Here is a 17,776-nt window from a genome sequence, read left to right on the forward strand (position 1 = left end):
ACACAGGTCAAACTAAGAAGATGGCTTTTTACATTTCCACACTGATTTACATTATTAGGGGGAAAAAAAAGATCATAATGTGAATCAACAGCCCATCAGAAGTGTTTAAACAACATATATGGTCCTTCACAAGAGGACCATCATAAAGTTTGAAATCCTCTGTCCAAGGTTACGCCAGCCAAAAATGACGGTTGTTTTACTACAACGTTTCTAAATCAGACAAATGTATTCAATTTACACAAAAAAATTTGATCAAACAGCAAACAAGAAATGGTTTCCCTTGCTATTAAAAGCAAACACTATCCCTGTGAAAGCAGCCCTCCTAGCAGAAGTAAACCTTGTCTGGCTGTGTTTAATGTCACAGTGAGTTACATAAGTCCTGACGTGGCCTTGTCAGGGAAGAAGCGGCACACAGACGATCTGTCAAGACTTTGCAGTGGGCAACACATCAACGGCACTGAATGGGAGGAGGGGGCCAGTATTGTAAAAGAGGGCAAGGTCACCCCAGTCCCTTTTATGAAGAACTGACATTTTTTCGCAGTCTCTGGTGATGGGTGATGCACAGCCGTGGATCCCAAAGGGCCAGCTAGCAGTGACGTCAATCGAGTTTCCCTGATTTAATGATTACATAACATGAGCTTTAAAAATCAGTCATCACAGCACACAAAAACAAAAAGAGTTCCTTCTTAAAAGCTCAGCTTGACTGGGAACCCAGAGACTGGTTTGAACCACCATAGACTCTTTCTGCAGGGATTTCAGGAGTTTTGATACAAACCTACTTGTTTCTTCTCTTTTCGCCTCTTTATTCTTTCGGTTTCCCTCTTTGGCCTCCTAAGCGAGGCGACAGTTTCGTTCTCAGACGGCTCAGTTCTCTGCCTTAGCAAAACTCTGATACTCTGAATCAGAGAGGAGCATTTAGGCTTGACCTTGTCGGCACTGACGTCGTGCCAGGCGAGCAACATGAACCCATTCCCCGATGTGTAGGAGCTTTGTGCTGACTGCCATCTGCATGTCAATACCAAATATCCCCTTTGAAACTGGCAAATGGCTTCATTTGCCCTTATAATCCTGTAAAGTGGCCGACAAAGTGCATGGGCTTCACATGGGCATGGATGGTTTTCACCAAGCCTCGACAAATATCGCTTTTAAATGTTAATCGAAGATCTATTCAGAAAGGTGAGTTTTATTTGCACACACGCATATAAAAGGATTCCAGATAACATAATAAATTATCCTTTGGATTGGCATGACAAGTTACTGTGACTTCATCAGATAAACATATCCAGAGAATGAAATGAGTCCCACCGATTTCTGTCATCGTCATCGTTTTTTTAAATTTTTTTATCTGTTTTAAAAGCAGATCATAATGTGTCTTTTTTATTTTTTATTATACTTAGGTTTTAAAAATTAATTAGATTAAAAAAAAAAAATGAATATAGATTTAGTGCAAAAAATATATATCTTGTACTTTAGTGCACTTACACATCCACAGGCACTCGCAGCAGAACAGGAAGTACTGTGGACTCCTCACTCATGTTCATGATACGAGACTCGAGCAGCAGGATGATGGTGAGACCGGTGCGGAATACAGCCTGTAAACCTGTAAAGAGTGTCAAGAACTCATCAGATCAGGCTCAGGAAACCTGTTCGGAAACAATCATTTTCTATTCTGTTTAGTGACGCTTAAGGCACAGAAATGACACATTTCACCTTTGATATACAAACATGGCAGCTTGAAACTAGAGGTGTTATTATTCTAGAGCAAACAGGATAAAGGGGTGTAATACCATGCAGCATGATAAGATCCCAAATGGCCAATACTGAGTCCCAGCATGGCAGCGAGGTGAAGAGAGTGAGAAACCACTGCATGATGAAATGCAGAGAAGACACCCCAAGAGTCTCCTACCAGCAGAGAGACAACAACACAGACCTGTCAACATCTGACATTCACGCCACATTTGTATGAACAGGTTATATTTCACACACACAAGCCAACAAACATAAATAAATAAAAAAATGTAAACTTAAAAGCAGCTCTCTCACATTGTAATTTAATGGAAAATAGTGATTGGCACATAAACTTCTCCATTGTTTGTTTCACACTACAAAAAAAAACATTTGAGTTTTTTACATCATGAGGGTGATCAAATCTTTTCTCCTATGCTGTGGTCTAATAGTCATCACACAACGGGAAGCAGATCCCTTAAGAGTTCTCCAAGCTGCACAAATGCTCTGAGGAGGCGCATAGCCACTACTATATATAATAAAAAAAAAAAAAAAAAAAAAAACAGAGCTCATTTGAAAGCCCTCAGGAAAAGGTCTATAAGACACAGTGACAAGCCTATGAGGGAGTTACATGTGAGAGGCTTTCCCACATTTAAACCTCTGTGATTAATGCAGCTTGTGCCTGTTTTTATATTCAGACATTTTCCTGATGAAAGTTGAGGCAAGAGTTTAAGACCTCTTCCTTAGTTTAATAGGTCTCTCAGATTCAGAGGAAATGCTAAGAAAAGAGATGGTTTGCTGGGATCCTGATCCTGTTTTAAATGTGAGAGGACAACCAAGTGCTGCTGTCATTAAAACAAGGATATTTAACTGATATAATTGATAATGTGACATTTAATTGATTTGAAATATCTGTAGTCCATTACTGATCACATTAAGAAAACTAATTAGTAACGGAAGCTAGGTTACTTGTTTTAGGTTACTTTTTAACTAACTTGTTTTAAACTTAACAGTCAAAATATCATATTGATATAAAAAAAAAGTAGAGAGTAATAAATATATATGATATATTTTTTATATCAACATAAAATGCACTAAACATTACATTAAATTAGTTTCCTGAGTTGTTAAAAAAAAAATTATTATCATATAAATGTTTAATAAATTGTTTAATAACAAACACTAAAAATAGAGTTTTATTTGTTTACATATAAACATATTTGTTTCATGTCATTGTGACCATCAAGCAACATCAAACTGTAAACAAGCGAATGTGTTGTTAAATTATTGAACTATTCCTCCTATTTCAAGTAAATATTTAATGTCAGTACTTGATTTTTGGAATCTGATTTAGTAATCCAGATTACATGTAAACGGTTACTACCCAGCTCTCTCTCTCTCTCTGTGTACACACACATACATACATTCATACTTTTTTTTACAGAGGCAAATTTCAGAGCTTAATTTCATCTATTTAATAGGCAGAAAAAAATGAATAAATAATATGTAATAATATTAACTCACATTTTTAGAGTGATTTTTAATTCATTTATTTATTTACTTATTTTTTTATTGAGTGAGATTTTGCTCATTGAAAGAAATTTAGAACATAATTCTCACCAAGTGCTGGAATAGCAGAGGTTTCCTGTGCTTCAAGAGCTGGTGAAAAATCAAAGCTTGATGCTGAATTCTGAAAAAACAAAACAAAAACAATAGAAAACAGATCAAAATAGATAAAGGGTTATCTTTATAAAAAAAAAACTTAAAAACTAAAGTGTTATATTTCCAATATCTTCCAACAGCTCTTTCATCAGATGTTTTGAGTGTAACTTCTGTAAACCTTTGTAAAATAAGCATTTATTAATGCAATTAATGTACAGCTGAAGGTCTTACTTCTTCAGAGTAGAATCAAAGAGCTCGGAGAGATACTTGGGCTTTTCTAACAGAGCAACCAGAGCCCAGAAAGCCTCTTCCTCAGACAGGATCATCAGGAGCACAGCAGCTATATAGGACATCCCTGAACAGAAAAACAAACCCTGAGGCATCACATAGGCTCATTATAGCCAGAATGTCAAGGGCAAACTAACTAAATTAGCTCCACAGAAAAAATTCAGATAAAATTATGACCATGACATGCAATAACAGCAAGATGGCACTTGACTGCCCTCTTGAGACAAAACCTCAGTATATACTGAACAGAAAAATGTTTAACAGGGCCAATAAAAGAACACGGGCAAAGTTCAAGAAGATTTCAATAATGCCAGTGACCTCAATTCTGGAAGTACAGGCAGTACATTACCTTGTACGTATCCGATCTGGGGATTATATCGGGCAAATCCAGTAAGAACTCTGAAAAGTTTGGCCTGGCCCTCAATAGCCTCCGGACGGTCCCCCATCAGAGTGCAATGGGTGGGAAATGACCTTCCTATATAGACAAATATGGAACTATCAAGTGAACTGACAAAACATTTCAAACTCACAAAAAGTATATAGAAAGATTACATTCAAAAAGGTAAATGATAAGGTTAGTAATAACGTAAAGTAGTCTATAGAAGTATTTCAGGCTTTTGTAGCTCAAAAGGTAGAGCATGGTGCCAGCAACTACAAAGATGTAGATTAGATTCCCAGTGCCTTGGAACACTTGGGTGAAAGTGTTGGCTGTATGCATTAATGTACAGTGTTCATGCAGCGCCCCCATGAGGTGCTCAGAATATTGGCCAAGTTCAAACAAAAACACTGCCATCTGTGCCAAATTACTTCCTCCTGAAATTGCCATTCTTTCAAAAATGAGGCAGTCGACCACAGTTTTTAGCTGAAAAAAAAAACCTTAAAAAACATTCATTTACATTTTAATGATTAACATTTTATAAATTACTTGCCAAAATGTATAGCATATATATACGATCAATATAGAACTTCTTTAGTATTTTTTCATCAAAAATCCAAAAAAGAAAAGAATGGTAATAAGCAGAAACTGCTTTTTTATATTGATAATAACAAAACCCATTATTAATAACTGAGTAACAAAATTTTATAATAATGGAGGCACTGATTTTATGTGACACTGAAGACTGTTATGAGACACTGAAGAGTAATGGCTGCTGAAAATTCAGCCTTGCCATCAGAGGAATAAATTACACTTGAAAACACACTCTGTTCTGTGTGGCTCTTAAAGTGAAAGCAGTCTAATATTCCTTAAATAAATCATTCATATAAAGTTTTGGTCATGTGGCCTACTCATAATCGTGTTAAATAATCATGATTACAATATTGCCCAAAATAATTGTCATTCTGGTTTTTACCATAATCGAGCAGCCCTAATTTCAGTGGTCATCCAAATGCACAACTCACGCAGGTCGAGGGCGATCTGTTTGAAGAGTGTTAGGTCAGCGCTGAGGAGATCTGAAGCCTGTCCGCTGCTGATCTCATTCTCGGTGTCCACTAGAGAATCTATAGTATGAACGATACTGTACTCACTGACTCCAAGATCAACCAGAGGTTTACGGATCTCGGCCTGGCATGCCTGAAGTTAACAATCAGAATGGGTCAAAAACAAGGCAAATGTCTTTCAAAGCACCACATTCCAAGTTTGCATAATAATAAAACTGTATATTGATGGGATTGCACCTCATAATCAAAAGAGCTGGCAGCTCTGATACTGTCGATATCTAGGAGGCATTTCCAAACCTGTCCACGCATTGCTGGAGGAATACCAATACGAATAAACCTCTCGATCTGAAATTGAGAAAAAGGAAACTGAAAAAAATTACTAAATGCACGCGTTGGGCAAAATTCATAATTTTAAATTTGTCTGACTTTTTGATGAGTTGAAACTGAGTTAAATCCTTAATTCTTATATGAAGAATCTAGTATTTGTATTTCTCTAAAGACAAGTGATTAACAGTCAATATATACATATTACAGTCAATATATACATTTCTGTGAATTTAAATGGATTCTCAATTCTGAATGGCGCTCAACCATTAGTAAATGCAACACAGAGCTATATAGAGAAACATGCACACACCTGATTTCTGCAGATAAAACTGGATCCATTCCAGTAACTGAGGAATTCACACAGTTCCTTCACTTTAACTGGATTAGGCTGAGGATAACTGAGGAAAACACAGCTTGTTACTTGCCAAGTGCACATCACAACATAACTTAAAGCGTTCATTCATGTGAACTGACCTAAGTTACTCATAATTATATCTCGAGTTATGAAAACGAACTGAATTCTAAACCACTCTTAGTATTAGTGTATTAGTAAACAACCTGTATTCGTGACATCTGTGTCGAAGTTTCCTGTCTCTTTTCTTGCTAAGAGCGAAACCGAATTCATCAAACCCCACCAAACTGCTCGTGCTCGCTCTCCTCAACATGATTCTCCTACAGTCAGTCTGAGTCTGAACGCGCGTGCTTTCATCTGCGCACTGTACACTGTAACCGACGCCGACGCTTGAACTCAGCGCCAAGACCGACACAATGCAACTACTCTTCAAAATAAAAGCCTCGAGTCAGGAAGCCAGCCAGAAAAGCCTTTAAATAAATTATATTAAAGCTTGACAAGCTGAAAAAAAAATCTAATAAAAATAACATAAAATAACATTTATGAATGGAACATTTACTACTGAGTATTTTGGAGTCTCTTACGTCTACACAAAAAACATTTATATAATATATATATATATATATATATATATATATATATATATATATATATACACACACACACACACACACACACACACACACGTATATATATATATACAGTACATATATATATATATATATATATATATATATATATATATATATATATATATATATATATATAAAATTAACTATGAAATTGCTAAATTAAATAAAAAGCATTATATGAACGGTGACAACCTCTCACTCAACAATTTTACATTTTATTCAGCACATTAAACACAATATATAAAATAAATAAAAACATTAATCAAGCCATATTTCTGAGTGATATTATTTTCAATTGTGCAATGTTAAACTATGCTGTGAACTACTGTATGCCATATTGTTATATAAATAAATACTGTATGCTGTAGTGATATAATTTAAATAAACTATGCTTTTAAAGTGTATGGCAGAATATTTTTTAAAGTTTTGATTATTTAAACTATTGAAATATATTTATATAAACTACTGAACCAACTGCACAATTACTATATTGTTAAAGTATGCTGTAATGATACTGCCTCAAACCAAGGCACCAGACTACCAAGGCTAGCTTTGGAAGATGCTAAGACTTGTAAAAGGCCACTGATGTCAGTCTGGCAGATGATAAGCTGAGGAATGGAGAGGCTGAGACAGGAATCTCTAGGCTGGCTGTGGCAGGAACAGCTTTCATATTAACCCCTTGGGTGGCCATGAGAGGAAATTCTGGGACCAGGATGACAGGTGACATGTCAAAAAAGGCTAAGGTGTGGAGGAATGGCCACTGTTATGCACTCAGTGTTGTCTTTCTTTCCATGATAATCGCTGTTGACTTGGATAACTCATTAACTCGATATTTAAGAACTGCTGAATGAATGAGCTTTCAAATTTAATCTCTTTTACATTACTTTTTTTTGTGCTCATCAATTTCACACGCAGAAAAAAAACCTGCCGATTTAAATATGCATTAATAAATACAAAAATAGTCAAATATAAATGCAGTATACTGACAAAAAGAAAAAAATGCTCACATGATCTAATTTCTTTGCATGTATAAATTTACCATTGCAAAAATAGTATCAGAAACTAAATGGCAGAGCGCAGTTAATAAACCTTTAGTATATTAATTCCTGGAAGGACAATGGAAATGGAAAGTTTCGCCAAGTCGACTTCACCGAATTCTTGAATAAAACATACAAAGCAGTGTGCGAGTTGTATGCCATGTTTTGGAAATCCAATCAAGTAAGCAATTTTCATATATTGCACTTAAAATGATCATTTCAATCCACTCAGAATACATTCAGCAAGCACACAATACAGGAAAATACAGTATAGAAATTCAAAACAAATAGCTGATTAAAAACTAGCACTTTCTTCTGAATCGGTAGGAGAGGGCTGATGTCCTTCAGTACCTAAAAAAAAAAATAAACTGCTTTGAATACATTGAACTGAATAGTTCTGGCACATAAAATGACAATGAAGAGAGAACTAAATGCTTTTACATGAATTTTGTGCACATTTTTAAAAGAACGACCTTCTATTGCAGGATCAGTGGGATTCCTGGAGTCACACAGTAGATTCCTCAAGGTCCTGTTCACTCTGTGGATCTGAGCCAACAGTAGGGTGGAGGTGTCTGGAAACACCTGATGAATAGAAAATATATTAAACACAAAAAAGTATAAACATGTTGATACAAAAAAAAAAAATCTCACTTTTCTCATCTGTCCTTTCTTGAATTGGTCTTGCACTTCCATGTGGTCTTCTGGGTTGTAGCATAATTTCTCTCGCACCTGCTCTAAAGCCTGCAATCCAATCCACAAAAGGTCCTTTTCCCTCTCCAAGTCCTTCATCTTCTTCACCTGCAAACATTTTAAAATGTAATAAAAAAAAAATTAAAAAAAACAATTTCAACAATATTAGTTCGACATTGTTATTTTTTTTTCCATAGTTGCTTCAAAAAAATGTCACAATTGTTTTGTGCAGAGTAAACCAAATAAAAATAGATCACAATGTGTGTTAGCTGTGAACTTTGAATATTCCCCTCAGAGCTGGGCAGGAATGTCATGGTGAACTGTGATAGTTGACATCTATGCATATGAGAATTGTTGGTTTAAAATAACGATCCAAATTTACAGTTTTAAAGTGACAGATTACCAACTTAATATACCATAAAAACTGCAGTACATACATTGCATGACTGAATGCATGCAAGTCACCTTTTCTAAACAATATGAATGTGTTTAGTTCATTTAATAATACTAAAGTTACTTAAGTTACAGTATATTTGAATCACTTCATTTAAAACAATACATAGCAACAACAAAAAAATGCCATTGCAAATAAGCAAACATACAAGACAAAACAAACTAACCCAAAGGAAGAACTGCAATGCATCCAGACTGTTAGGACTGTTCCTGAGAGGGACAATGACCACTGTGTAAGATGCCATTGGAGTTGCGAAGGAAAGCAAAGCTGGGACAAATAGGGAATAGAATAACAGAGGCGGATGTTTTGCTGAAACCACACCCTTGTGAAAGAGGCAGGTCAGAGTGTACAGTTTGCACAACTACTAATAAAGAATGCCAAAACTCAACACAAATGCAAACAATAAAAATGTATTAAAATTACTTTCCACATTGAACTAATGCAAACTGGCATTTAACAATAACACATAAAACTGCTTTAACATGAAACACTTTTCAAGTTGCATCACACAACAACATCTTAAACATTCAAATGTCTATACAAAATGTAGTTTAAAAAAATAGCTCAAACTGTCTCACAGAGACAGCTCAGCCACCTTGCTCCATAGCTCCTTAGCTCCTGCCCCTTCTTGGCCTGCTGACTTTGGTTCTTCTGAAGCGATCCGTGTGCCTCCTCCACTCACTTTTGCTCATAATGGGAAGGGTTCACTTTAACATTGATCTTAATAATGATAATCTTAATTATCAAAAAGTAAAAAATTTTTTTAAAAACAAACCTCTGATAGTCTTTAAAAACATTTTATAATTTACTCAGCCTCAAGTCGTTCCAAACCTGTATGAATTTTTTTTCTTCAGCAGAAAGAAAAAAAGTCAAGTCTCTTCTTGGGTATCAGAAAGCTGTTAAGAATGCTAAAGCAGCCTATTTTTCAAATATGATATCACAGCATTCAAACTCACCAAAAGTTATTTTTTTCAAACTATGAATAGGTTTATTAATCCAAATGCTGTTACGATATCTCCATCTACAGAGTGTTGTGAGAAGTTTCTCTGAAAAAATAAAATAAAAAAAACATTAGGTCCAGGTTTCGTGTTGTTGATGGAAAGGTAGCAGAAAACTCAACAAGTGTTAACACCTTTGACAAATTTGATCAGGTTTCATCTATCGATATTAGTCATATTATTGCTCATTTGAAACGCTCAGCTACCAGTTGGAATGTTTTGCCTTTAGGTTTGCTTGGTGCGACAGCTGATTTTATTGGACCAAAGTATTACATCTATTGTAAACTGCAGCCTTTCTACAGGTCTTTTTCCATCATGTCTAAAGAAAGCGGTCATTCAGCCCCTTCTCAATAAGTCTGCTCTGGACCCTTTGGATTTCACATATTATCTGCCAATTTCAAAGCTGCCCTGTATTTCGTAAATATTGGAGAAAGTGATTTTATCTCAGCTGAGCTCTTTTTTAGCTAATAATGATGTGGTAAATGCTTTTCAGTCTGGCTTTACGCCAGGACACAGCACTGAATCAGCTCTATTGCGAGTTTCCAATGATCTGTTACTCATTGCAGTCTAGTAGTTGAGGAGTTTTAATATTGTTCGACTTTAGTGCAGCTTTTGAGCTAATAGATCATGATATCCTTATTAAACGTTTAGAGCATGTTGTGGGTCTGAGAGGGACTGTTTTAAAATGGTATTCTTCTTGTTTGATGGGGTGATCCTTTTCAGTAGGGTTGGGGAATTTTTTTCCTCTTCAATCTCTATTGACTGTGAAGTACCTCAGGGCTTCATTTTGGGACCTATTCTGTTTTCACTATTTCTGTTGCCTTTAGGTCTTATTTTAAATAAATGATGTCTTATCATCTGTATGCTGATGATATTCAGATGTAGTTGCCTATTAGATCTGGAGGATCAACCTCTCATTCATCTTTGTTATTATGTCTTGAGGAGGTGAAGTGCTGGTTGGAGCAAAATCACCTATATGCGAGTAACTCTGATGCAATCATTTTTGGGCCAAATAAGGTTGATTGTGACATGAACAATGTGTTAGGTACATGGACAACTAATGTGCAGTATGGGTGTAATTTTTGACTCTGCTCTAACGTTTGATCATCAGATTAAATGTGTGGTAAAAAGTTGCTTCTTTCAGTTGAGGACTATTGCAAAAATGAAATCCTTTTTGTCTGTTGCTGATCTTGAGATAGTGATTCATGCATTTATCTCCGCCCGTTTGGACTACTGTAATGCACTTAATTTGGGAGTGAGCCAATCTCTTATTTTAAAATTGCAATTGGTCCAAAATGCAGCTGCAAGGCTCCTCATTAAGTACAAAGAAAAGGGAGCATATTACTCCAGTTTTGGAAAAGCGGCATTGGCTTCCAGTTAAATATCGGATTCAGTATAAGATGTTGCTGTACATTTTTAAAGCTGTCCATGAAATGGCCTCAGAATATATTACAGATCTGATTCATTTGAACTCTGGAAGATCTCAAAGATCATTTAACTGCTTACTACTCTCAGTACCAAAAACTTGCCTAAAACAAAGGGGGATCGTGCATTTTTGGTTGCTGGCCCAAGACTGTGGAAGACCCTTCCACCTGACATCAGATCTGCAACCTCAGTTGATGTTTTTAAATCTAGCTTGAAAACATATTTGTTTTCTACGGCTTTTAATTGTTTACTTTGGAAGAAGTAAATTGTTTTTTTTTTTTTTCTGTTATTGTTGTTTTTTGTTTTTACTATTCACATCTTGTTATGTTGCTGTACAATCCTTTGGTCTACTTTGTAGTGGAAAGGGGTCTATAAATAAAGTACACCTGAGACTTAAATAAAGTAGAGTTGAAAGAACATTATGTTTTGTAAAAACATGGGTGAGAGTAAATAATAACAGAATTGTCATTTTGGGTTAACTATCCCTTTAAGACCAGTATCTGATGGTGCATAAACCAAACATAAGTAGGCCTACTGGTTATGTTGTTAGTCTATTGTAGATTTAGACATCACAAATATTTCACAGATATTTTATTGCATGACTGTGCTTAAAACATCAAGACAGTGTATGGGTAGCTACTGTAGTCATTCTTAGAAGTGGGATTTGGGAACTAATAGATCTCTTTCAAAACATATCATTTGGCCAACAACACTGAAGCGTAATATTTGAAATGAAACACATTTGATTGTATATATTCTCTGGGGACTTTACTGAAGTTTATACATTTCTATCAGTAAGGGTGATCACAAACGTGTTTCATAATGTATTTGAGAGCAAGCCACGTCTCCGTTGCAGTGGAAACGATCTGGTCTGCAGGCAGGAGGAATCCATATTTGCCAGTGTCACGCAACTCAAAAGCAAAGGAATATTTGATGCCACGTAGATAAGCCCAGTCAGCACTTGCACCACTAGCTGGTTCTGAAATTAAATGTGAATTTTACAATACGGAACACTTTTTATTCCTGGATATTAGATATCAAAATTAATTTACAAAACAAGAATAAGACAAATTATTCTGTGTAGCACAGGTCTTTCAATACAATCAGTAATCAAACATTTTGTGAAACTATTATTCAAAGTATAAAATAATGGATGAAAGCTGGGTCGGCCAAAAGAACATCTGTTTACTATAGTCCTCTTCCATTATCAACACGCTATTTTCCTGGTTAGTACTGTAAAGCTGCTTTGACACAATCTGTTTCTCTTTGAAACAATCTGGCTCTTTATAGTGAAAGAAGATTCTTTATATCATTAATACATTTTTATTTTTATTTTAAATGGTCCTTTCAGACCAGTTCACTGATTCTCTTGAAAACCTCTAGCATCTAAAAACACACTTAAATGTGATAAACAACATTTAAAATAGATCCACTCCAACAATCCACTTACCAATAGTGTGGAAAATGCTTCCAACTTTATAAACGGTGCCATGCCAGGAATTGAGAGCTTTGCTTGCCTGTGTGGCCACATCATGCTAGAAAAAACATGCAAAAAATATTACAGTGAGATCATAAAACAAACTAGATTTAGAAAAGAAGTAGATTGCTTACCAGTTCAGGCTTGTCAGGAGCATCTGTGCCACTGTAGCCATAGGGATACATTAAGAGCTGCTTGTAGGAGTGGAGGGTCATGAAGGATTTGAAGTTACCATGGCTCATGATGAAATCTGCAATGTTTTTCACTTCAATCTCAGATTGAACAGATGGACCGCGGTAGTCTTCAGCACAGGGGTCATCGCTTGCTCCAGGACCTGAAGAAAATGTAGACACATTTAATAAAGCAAAGTCATTCGGATCTGATGCAACAGGAGAAAACGACAATATAAACGTACCACCAAAATGAGCATCCCAGTTTCTGTTGAGGTCAACACCAGGGCATTTAGGGTTAGAGGTCACAGATCGACTCTTACGCCATAAACGGTAATGCGTCTGAGGTAAAGTGAATTTCAATTTACTTCAATTTACAATACATGCAATTATATTGCTTCTAAAATGCTTCTAAACATTTATTTGTGCTATATGGAAACCAGGGAATGGCTGCTTACATTGGGAGAGTGGTGAGTGAACACGTATCCATCAGGATTGGCAACAATCATCAAGTAAATATCCACGTGTCCAAGGATACTGGGCACAAGGGCACGGTTTTTCTCAAAGTCTGTGGCAATCTATAGAGTCAAAAACTTCATTTCAGAAGCATAGCTTTAGGTTCTGTGTATTTTTATTCTTTCAGATTTGGTTGAATCTGTCATTTTCTTTAGACTATTCTTGCAACTTCTTAGTCTGTACTTGTGTTGTCAGCACATTGGGTCAATGTTCAAACACTAAACACTGTTTATTTTGAAGTCAAGCTAAGACATATGAATGTTACTATAAACTAGTTTCAGAGTTCATTGCTGCTGCCTTTTGCATAAAATAAAAATGAAAAAATAAAAATAATAGTAAAATGCAAAAAAATCACCTAAATAAATAATAATAATAATAAAATAAAAGATTTTGATAAAAAGATCATTGTTGCTGCACATGAGCTCTTTTTGCAGAAAACTTGAAATAAAAAAAAATATTTCTATTGCACATACAAGTAGGAAAAAAACTAAAAAAAAATAATTTAAATCTTGCTAAAACAATGCTCTAAGGCATTTATTTCTAAGAATTTTAAACAGGATTGCTGACTTTAAAAAAAATGTAGCTCATCTGCAATGGCAAGTGAACTACAAACAATAAATGTGCTGACAGATTTCATCTTTCCCATCAGAAAAGAAAAATATAGCTGCATTCTTTTGTTTACTGCAATACACTAACAACACTAGAAAATAGCTCTGATGTACTATGACAAACAGACTCAAACAAACACTAATATACACTGTATCATTTTTCTTTCAACTATCTCACTCACCCTGTTAGCAAGCCACACTGCAGTAGCGTGAGAAATCCACTCCCTCGCATGGATTCCAGCATCAATCCAGATTGCAGGTTTTTTCTCTCCACCAGTGCTGAACTGGATGCATTTTAAATATACAAAAAATCAGATAGTGGTATACAGATATCCGTCTGTAATCTGAGTTTATAAACATATGATCTGTTTACCTTCAAGACATACATGGGACGGTTCTCAAAAGTACTGCCAATCCTCTCTTTAGAGATCAAGTTAGAGTGCTTATCAACAAGGGTGTCCATAAACTTGTAAATCTGGAAGGAGTAATAAAAAAAATCTGACATTTTGTTAAGTTATAATAAGAATGGTTGTGCATGGCATTTTGCAAAAGTCAGTGCATGTACTTACAGTCTCGAGGTCATGATAAGCAGCGAAATTGAAGCTTTTGGTCTTGCGTTCCATTTCTGCATTGTGAACCATTTCTTCTCTCTCTCTGACCAAAAGTTCCTGAGTCAAGTTGTGTATTACTATTACTTTACTGAAAAATTACAACTATTGGAATTTAATGGATTGTAATTAATGGCTAATCTTCTGCAAATTACGCAAAGGCTAATAATGTTATTTTGTATATAGGTTTTTGTATTTAACTCACCTGCACATTGTTGATCATGACAGTGAAAGGGATGTTGCTTTTCTTGAGGAAAAGCTTGACAGCATTCAGACTGGAGTGAGGCACACGGATGTCAACAGGTCGTTCAGTGGAGACGGCATGGGTCCAGAAATCCAGCTGTAGAATCACATAACATATATAATCTGAGAGATTTCCATGTCATATTGCACATATGTGATCAATTGATAGTTCATGTATCTCAGCAGGGATTTAACAGATACCCCAGAATTCACATCTCTTTCCAGCTCCTTCAAAATCTGAATGTGGTCTTCAGATTCTGCATGGACTCTGAGAACATGGTCTCTAAGAAATAAAAAAGACAGTTGGCACATTTTGAACAGGAAACAAGGCTGGCATACAGTAATAAGTTACAAAAGAAGAAAAAGTATCTGAATTTACCCATTAAAGAGCTCCTCGGAGTGAACTGCAGCCAGGAGCGCAATGACTGCTAGATAGACTCTCATGTTCTCCTGTTCTGGCAATGATCTTTACTGTACGTCTCTTTTATGGAGAGCTACTCTTGTGCACTCTGAACTGTTTAGGTTTGATCTTTTTATGGCTCTATTTCCACCCTTCTAATGAGGTGCATAGCTAAGTGACACCCTTGAACTTCCTTTAACACATTCTGAGAACTGCTAAGTTGAGGTCCGAGGTGTGAAGTCAGCTAGAAAGTGTGAGACCACAGTTTTTACCTTTTCCTTTCGCGCTATGGTTGGTGTTGTGGAAATTTTAAATCAATAACAATTTGTAGACACTGAGAATGAAAAAAAAAACAGAGTTTTGTCTTTGTATTGGTTTAATTATCTGCAGAGAATGATCTGGTTTACACACAGCTTGAGTCTGCGTGTTATCTCTGTGCACACAGACTCAAGCTGTGTGTAAACCAGATCATTCTCTACACACACAGACTCACAGCTCACTTTTTATAGTATGTAAAAAGATACACTGAAGGACAGATTAGGACCTTTGAGCCCATCATGTTGCTCAGTTCACATCACCCCATGTACATCTCATGCACATTACATGGTAGATGCCTGGTTACTCTCAAAACTGCCCGTCCCTGGGACACAGTTTCCCCATAAACGCTGGTTTTCAGCCTAAAGCAGTTACGTGCACAAGTTACATAAAATAATTCAATATCCCTATGGACTAAATATACTACCATATTCATTGTATGTTTAAAAGATACTTAAATTAGATAAATGCCATCAATGGCAAATTATCAAAACTAAAAATTTCCATAACATTGGTCATGAGAAAAGTTGGATCCTGTCCCTAGGGACGGCTCTTTTAAATCAGGCAACATGGAAAGTGCCAATTCCATAAATGGGGGATGGGGAGACCCGTTATTGGACCACAAAAACATGAAAGAGTCATTTCATAAATGGAAAGATATAAAACGATAATGGGACAAGGGACCAAAGAAACTAAAAAAAAAGAAAACATTTCGTTCTCAGCAACAACTGCCCCAGCCCCTGAATCTTAATATTAACCTTACATTTATCAAGCACCCAATCTTTATTCACATTCATTAGCACCAAACAGTGTAAAGACTGACTGCTAAGTGTCAATGCAGATCAGGGCATGACAGAGTCACCTAAGAATTTTAAACAAACCCATCCGGTGAAAGCTAGTAATAATGGAAACATGTGCAACAGCTTACCTAAACAGATGCAGGTACAGTATATACATTTTTGTGGATACCAAAAGGCACGTCAGTACGTCACAAAAGCCACACCTCTTATTTGCAACTAATGGGTCCAGATTTTAGAACAATACTCTTGAGAACTTATTATAACAGAGGAAATCTTGATTGAAAAAGTCTCCAACTTTGGACCCCACACATGATTACATTAAATTAGATTCAACTTTATTGTCATTGCACATGTAAGGTACAAGGCAACAAAATGCAGTGATGAAGTAAAAGGGTGAGGGAACGCTACTGACCCTCATCAAATTAAATGGGATAGGCTTGAATACATATACAAAGAACTGAAAACAATGTTGGAAGCCATACACCTTTTTTCATAATTTCTTTTCTTTCTGAAACTGATCTGTATCTATGCTAAAGATCTGTGCTAAAGATGTCATCTGAGCCATAACCACTTCCTGTTGACTTTGATAGCTCAAACTACTGATGAAAGTATGTTGATAAACCATGTGGGCGACATATAGAGATAAGGCCGGACTGATCAATGATAAATCACACAGAGCACATGTTAAAACACATTGCCTTGTGTTTGTGCAACAATACCCACTCTCCCCAGAAAAGGAGCAGGGAATCGCACCAGTGATACATGATCACTTACAAGAAGATATTATTGTAAAAACCTGCTAGGTTAACAGCTAGATGACCATGTTACTGTTGAGATTGAACAAGACCAAACTCAGCAGATTTGAAAAGATCTTATAATATTTCGAACACTGGCTGACACAAAATGGATTTGAGAAATGTGTGTGCATTGTTGAAAAAAGAATTGACTGAAGAAATTTGGGAAATAATAGTTTCCCCTGAAAAAAATCGAATCGATAAAGTAACTTCTATTTCGGACAATGCTGAAGCGTATAATATATATTTAAGGACATATATACTGTATTGTATGAACTTTATTGAAGCTTCAGTACATTTCTATCAGTAAGGGTGATCACAAACATATTTCATAATGTATTTGTGAGTAAGCCACGTCTCCTTTGCAGTGGAAACTATCTGGTCAGCAGGCGGAAGGAATCCATATTTGCCAGTGTCATGCAACTCAAAAGCAAAGGTATAATTGATGCCACGTAGGTAAGCCCAGTCAACACTGAAATGAAATATGCATAATGCATTTTGCAATATACTTTTTCCCTTCAGTATTTTCGAACACGCAGCTTTACAAAACAAGTATGACAACACATTTACTGTGTAGCACAGGCCTTTCAGTACTTTGCAACTGTAAATCACACATTTTTTGTACTATTCAAAATATACAAAAGCTGTCAGTGTGGTGGTGTAAAAGGTAGATCTTTGTATCTTATGTACTCCTTTAAGGAATATTAGTACTTCAAATGAATGGTTCACCTAAAAATGAATATTTGCTTTGCAGGAAGCATTATAATGGGTTATGGACTTGTACTTTGGGCAAAAGTGTATAAGTAAAAATGCCT

General features: G+C 35.8%; 3 protein-coding genes across 3 annotated transcripts in view; all 3 read right to left on the reverse strand.

Moving 5' to 3' along the window:
* The window catches only part of LOC113066855 (USP6 N-terminal-like protein), a 30,788-nt gene extending 24,570 nt beyond the window's left edge, over positions 1 to 6,218 (reverse strand). The window contains exons 1-9 of the mRNA XM_026238926.1: positions 6,001 to 6,218; positions 5,753 to 5,840; positions 5,353 to 5,460; positions 5,077 to 5,248; positions 4,025 to 4,150; positions 3,619 to 3,742; positions 3,346 to 3,415; positions 1,788 to 1,902; positions 1,483 to 1,600 (exon numbers count right to left, since the gene is read on the reverse strand). Of these exons, the coding sequence (XP_026094711.1) occupies positions 1,483 to 1,600; positions 1,788 to 1,902; positions 3,346 to 3,415; positions 3,619 to 3,742; positions 4,025 to 4,150; positions 5,077 to 5,248; positions 5,353 to 5,460; positions 5,753 to 5,840; positions 6,001 to 6,107 (1,028 nt within the window). The 5' untranslated portion in view covers positions 6,108 to 6,218. The remainder of the gene's footprint in view (positions 1 to 1,482; positions 1,601 to 1,787; positions 1,903 to 3,345; positions 3,416 to 3,618; positions 3,743 to 4,024; positions 4,151 to 5,076; positions 5,249 to 5,352; positions 5,461 to 5,752; positions 5,841 to 6,000) is intronic.
* Positions 6,219 to 7,192: 974 nt separating this feature from the next.
* On the reverse strand, positions 7,193 to 8,889 carry LOC113066445 (suppressor APC domain-containing protein 1-like). The gene is made up of 4 exons (XM_026238333.1): positions 8,774 to 8,889; positions 8,115 to 8,261; positions 7,937 to 8,045; positions 7,193 to 7,814 (listed from the first exon to the last, which is right to left on the reverse strand). The coding sequence occupies exons 1-4, from the start codon at positions 8,849 to 8,851 to the stop codon at positions 7,759 to 7,761; spliced, it is 390 nt and encodes a 129-aa protein (XP_026094118.1). The 5' UTR covers positions 8,852 to 8,889; the 3' UTR covers positions 7,193 to 7,758.
* Positions 8,890 to 11,609: 2,720 nt separating this feature from the next.
* On the reverse strand, positions 11,610 to 15,174 carry LOC113066446 (carboxypeptidase A2-like). The gene is made up of 11 exons (XM_026238334.1): positions 15,032 to 15,174; positions 14,854 to 14,935; positions 14,615 to 14,749; positions 14,371 to 14,469; positions 14,175 to 14,276; positions 13,984 to 14,085; positions 13,136 to 13,255; positions 12,923 to 13,019; positions 12,642 to 12,841; positions 12,481 to 12,565; positions 11,610 to 12,009 (listed from the first exon to the last, which is right to left on the reverse strand). Exons 1-11 carry the CDS (start codon positions 15,094 to 15,096, stop codon positions 11,822 to 11,824), a joined length of 1,275 nt encoding a protein of 424 aa, XP_026094119.1. The 5' UTR covers positions 15,097 to 15,174; the 3' UTR covers positions 11,610 to 11,821.
* Positions 15,175 to 17,776: the final 2,602 nt, after the last annotated feature.

The sequence above is a fragment of the Carassius auratus genome, chromosome 50 (assembly GCF_003368295.1).
Source record: "Carassius auratus strain Wakin chromosome 50, ASM336829v1, whole genome shotgun sequence".
NCBI lineage: Eukaryota > Metazoa > Chordata > Actinopteri > Cypriniformes > Cyprinidae > Carassius > Carassius auratus.